The 4986-nt window shown below is 45.5% G+C and overlaps 1 protein-coding gene across 1 annotated transcript; it reads left to right on the top strand.

Moving 5' to 3' along the window:
• The first annotated feature begins 832 nt into the window (after positions 1-832).
• On the top strand, positions 833-1726 carry LOC101345792 (olfactory receptor 1L6). Its single transcript, XM_004376251.1, has one exon. It carries the CDS (start codon positions 833-835, stop codon positions 1724-1726), a length of 894 nt encoding a protein of 297 aa, XP_004376308.1.
• Positions 1727-4986: the final 3260 nt, after the last annotated feature.

The raw sequence follows: 4986 nt of genomic DNA, 5'->3' as shown, positions 1-4986 counted from the left end.
TCTAGCTGCCATCTGTTTTGGTAAATAAAGTTTAATCGGAACACAGCCATGATCATTCGTTTATATATTGTCTATGGCTGCTTTTGTGCTACAATGGCAGAGTTAAGTCATTGCAAAAGGGACTGTCTGGCCCAGGAGCCTAAAGTATTTATTATCTGGCCCTGTATAGCAAAAGTTGACCAACCCCTGAGCTAGTATATAGCACATGCTGAATAATCAAATGGTAAATTCAGAAGGTGTTTTGTGAAGAAAATTAGACTGATATTCAGAAGGCCTGGATCCCCGTCCCAGCTCTGCCTGTAACTAATTGTTTGACTATGGACAAGCAAATAACGATGATGATAATAGACAGACAGAAAGATAATAGTTTTGAGTGCTTATTATGTGCAGGGCTTTATGTGCTAAGTATTTTAAAATTCATATCCACTTTATCTTCACAACCAACATTAGGAGCAGCTACTAATGTTTTCCTCATTTAAAGACGAAGAAACTGAGGTTCAGAGAGGTCACACCATCCGAGTAGCAGCCCCCGGACTCAAAATCAGGTCTGACCTACTCCAAAGCTTTGCCTACTAACCTAGAACACTCTTCTGAGATTCAGTTTCTTCATCAATAAAATTAGGATTATTGGATGAGCACCGTAGTTTTCAAAGTATTTTAGCAAGGAGAAATTTTTTAAAACATTTTTTACATGGAGTTATGGAAGTCTACCCAGAGCTCCTAGCATTTAGGCTTGCTGCCTCATCTCTCTCCTCAGCACTCCCACCCGTCCGGGCACTCCATGGTTCTGGCCAACCTCACATCCGCCCCAGGGTTCCTCCTCCTCGGCCTAATGGACGGGCCAGACGCCCACCCGCTGTTGTTCCTGCTCTTCCTTGGTGTCTACCTCTTCAGTGCGCTGGGCAACCTGAGCATGGTGGTCGTGGTGAGGTCCGCTGTGGCTCTCCACTCTCCCATGTATTACTTCTTGGGTCACCTGAGCCTCGTGGACGTCTGCTTTACCACCATCACAGTCCCCAGACTGCTGATCGGGCTGCTCCACCCGGGCCAGGCCATCTCATTCCAGGGATGTTTTGCCCAGATGTACTTCTTCGTGGCCCTGGGCATCACTGAGAGCTACCTGCTGGCAGCCATGTCCTACGACCGCGCGGTGGCGGTGTGCCGCCCGCTGCACTACGGCGCCATCATGACGCCCGGGCGCTGCGCGGCGCTGGTGGGGGCGTCCTGGGCGGTGGCCCACCTCCACTCGCTGCTCCACACCCTGCTCATCTCCGCGCTCTCCTACCCTGCCTCTGCCTCTGTGCGCCACTTCTTCTGTGACGTGACGGTGATGCTGAGCTTGGCAACCTCGGATATATCCGCCGCGAAGACTGCCATCTTCTCCGAAGGCCTGGCCGTGGTGCTGACCCCGCTGCTCCTCGTATCCCTCTCCTATGCGCACATCTTTGTCGCCGTGCTCGGAGCGCGGTCGGCTGAAGGGCGGCGCCGCGTCTTCTCCACCTGCGGGGCCCACCTGGTGGTGGTGTCGCTCTTCTTCGGCTCTGTCCTCTCCGTCTATTTCCGACCATCGTCAGCCTACTCAGCCCGCTACGACCGCCTGGCCAGCGTGGTCTATGCTGTGGTCACGCCGACCTTAAACCCTGTCATCTACAGCCTTCGCAACAAAGAGGTCAAAGGCGCCCTAAAAAGGGGGTTCAGATGGACGGCTGCACCCCAAGCGTTATGAGGACAGGTCTGCATTCGGTGACATTTCAAAAATAATAATGATTACAAAATAACCTTTTTTTTTTCTCTTTAGCTTTCCAAAGTACTATCAATTTTGTCCCTACAGCATCTTATTTCTTATTAAAAATTAGATCAGAAGCAAATAGCAAAGTGTCTATCCTTAGTGATGTGTACCTGGCAGTCGATTAAATTAGTTTTGTTGTCTGAATGTTTGCAGTAGATTATACTTTTAAATTTTGGAAACTATAAAAGTAAACAAGGGGGCGGGTAGAGAGGAGTCTTGTAGTTTGGGGAGAAGAAAAAAGTACAACCACCAGCAACCAAGTGGAGAGGAACCAGTAGAGACCTAAAGAGAGTTTTTCAGAGGTTTGCTAGATGTGCTGTAGTATAAAAAACATTCTTGTAGGTTCCTCCTCGGGAGGAATCTTGTGTATTTCTAATGTCCATCCATGTCTTTCTTCCACAAAATATCACCAAACTTCATTAATCTTGCTTTATCCAATTCTGGAGCATCTGGACAAATATCATTAATATCACACCCAAGTAAAATTTTGCTGAAGACCGTTCAAAAGCAGTTGCAGCAGTACATTAACAGGGAACTGCCAGAAATTCAGGCCCAATTCAGAAGAGGACAGGGAAGGAGGGATATCATTGCTGGTGTCAGATGGATCTTGGCTGACAGCAGAGAATACCAGAAAGATGTTTACCTGTGTTTTATGGACTATGCAAAGGCATACAACTGTGTGAATCATAACAAATTATGGCTAACATTATGAAGAATGGGAATTCCAGAACACTTAATTGTGCACATGAGGAACCTATACACAGACCAAGAGGCAGTCATTTGAACAGAACAAGGGGATACTGAGTGGTTTAAAATCAGAAAAGGTGTGCATCAGGGTTGTATCCTTTCGCCATACTTATTCAATATGTATTGCTGAGCAAATAATCAGAGAAGCCATACTATATAAAAAAGAATGTAGCATCAGGATTGGAGGAAGATTCATTAACAACCTGCGATATGCAGATCACACAACCTTGCTTACTGAAAGTGAATAGGGCTTGGAGCACTTACTGATGAAGATCAAACACTACAGCCTTTAGTATGGATTACACCTCGACATAAAGAAGACAAAAATCCTCACAACAGAACAAATAAGCAACATCATAATAAACAGAAAATATTGAAGTTGTCAAGGATTTCATTTTACTTGAATTCACAGTCAATGCCTATGGAAGTAGCAGTCAAGAAATCAAATGACATATTACATTGGGCAAATCTGCATAAGACCTCTTTAAAGGGTTTAAAAGCAAAGATGTCATTTTGAGGACTAAGGTGTACATGACCCAAGCCATGGTATTTTCAATTGCCTCATATGCATGGGAAAGCTGGGCAATGAATAAAGAAGACCAAAGAAGAATTGATGCCTTTGAATTATGGTGTTGGCAAAGAATATACCATGGACTGCCAGAAGAATGAACACATCTCTCTTGGAAGAAGTACAGTCAGAATGTTCGTTAGAAACAAGGACGGTGCAACTTCATCTCACATACTTTGGACATGTTATCAAGTGGGACCAGTCCTTAGAGAAGGACATTATGCTGGATAAAGTAGAGGGTCAACTTCCGAGCAACATGGCAGAAGCACCACGCCATCCCTCCACAGCAAAGATCTGAAAAACTAAGTCAAACAGAGTCACACGTGAGGCCTGAAACCCTAAGCATCAAATGAAGAAATAGAGAACTCAGCCAAGCACCAAATGGAATAAGAAACTGACCAAGAACAGAAAGCGAGGAGACATACATGCAGAGGTCCCCTATCAGCTACCGCAGCACAGATCCACCATCCTGTATTTCTATCAGAGATCGGCAAACAGGGGATACAAGAAAGCAGCTTCATAGAGCTTCCAGCAGGAGACAGAACAAGTGGTAACCAACGATATATGCTTTCCCACCCCCACCCTTCTTCACCCCCACTCGGCCTCCTGTGCTTCCCATGGCCACAGTCTCTTGGCCAGGAAGTACTGGCTCCATCCCGGTGTCACTTGGATTCCACCTGCCAGTACTGGCTGGCTCCCTGAGTGCCGTTTGTTGGCTGCTGGTGTTGCTTTTTCCCTCTTCATTAAATTTCTTCCTTACCTCTCACCACCTCCCTCTCCTTTCTCTCAAATACCTGGCTCCGTGGCCATCTTTGCTTCTTCTTAGGGGGCTGCAAGGCCCTGCTCAACTGTGGAACTGCTTTCTGGCCCGTGCCCCTGTGCTGGTGGGACCCCCGGGGCTTTTTTTTTTTTTAGTTTGTTTATTTCTTCATTCTGATTTGTTGGTTTGATTGTTTTCTATTTCTTTTCTCGGCTTGGAGCCCCTTCTGGCCGGGCAGTGCCACGTGGCCTTGGAGATACTCCCTTACTCTGTGCAGATGCACAGTGACATCCCTGGGGGCATTTCTTTTTTCTTGTTTTTGTTTTTGTTTTGTTTCTTTGTTTTGTTTTCTTCTCTCTCTCTTTTTCTCTTTTTGTCTTTTCTTCTTTTCCAGTTTCTCAATTTATTCATTGTTTTCTTTTACCCTTTTTCTTTCATTTTTGTTTTTCTCCATTTCTCAGTCTCTCACCTCGCCACTCCAATAGCAAGGTCCTTTAGCACTCTTTTTTTGTTTGTGTGTATGTTTTTGGCTCGTGTTCCTCTCTCTCTTCTTTCCCATACCCATCTTAGCTCCACACATCCCAGTCTAACTCCTCCTTCCTGCCTACCTCCACTGTGTGCTGAACATCACACCTTTAAGCAGCACAGACATGGCCTACTGGAACCTGCCCTGCACTGATTCCCAGCCCACCCTGTCAGCCCTAGTACATGCCACAAACAACCTATCCCAGCAACTCCCCTTCAGCTGGACCTGCCCTGCTGTGCCATACCTGAGTGACTGACCCTGCCTGTTGGAGAAGGAGGTGAAAAGTATCGTGCCCATAGATGAGCAAACAACAAAGAATGCAAAGCCCACCTGTTCAGACATAACCATATAAAACAAAAAATCAGAACAAAACAAACAAATCTACAATCAATAATTGAGGAAAATAACTACTAAACGCCACGAAGACAGCAGACAATATCAAAACTTATACAAAAACATGACAGGATGGTTCCAGTAGGTGTCTAAAATACAACCTCAGATGACTTTCCAGTAGAAGAAAAGGCACTAGAACTACCTGATACGGAATTCAGATCTCTAATATTCAGAGCTATCCAAGAGTTGAAGCAAAAACCAGA

Source organism: Trichechus manatus, unplaced genomic scaffold (genome assembly GCF_000243295.1).
Source record: "Trichechus manatus latirostris isolate Lorelei unplaced genomic scaffold, TriManLat1.0 scaffold00040, whole genome shotgun sequence".
Classification (NCBI taxonomy): Eukaryota; Metazoa; Chordata; class Mammalia; order Sirenia; family Trichechidae; genus Trichechus; species Trichechus manatus.
This window is presented reverse-complemented; position numbering and strand designations above follow the sequence as displayed.

Bases quoted from the DNA above. Each gene is read 5' to 3' on its own strand.
- LOC101345792 (XM_004376251.1), top strand. From the start codon at position 833: ATGGACGGGCCAGACGCCCACCCGCTGTTGTTCCTGCTCTTCCTTGGT.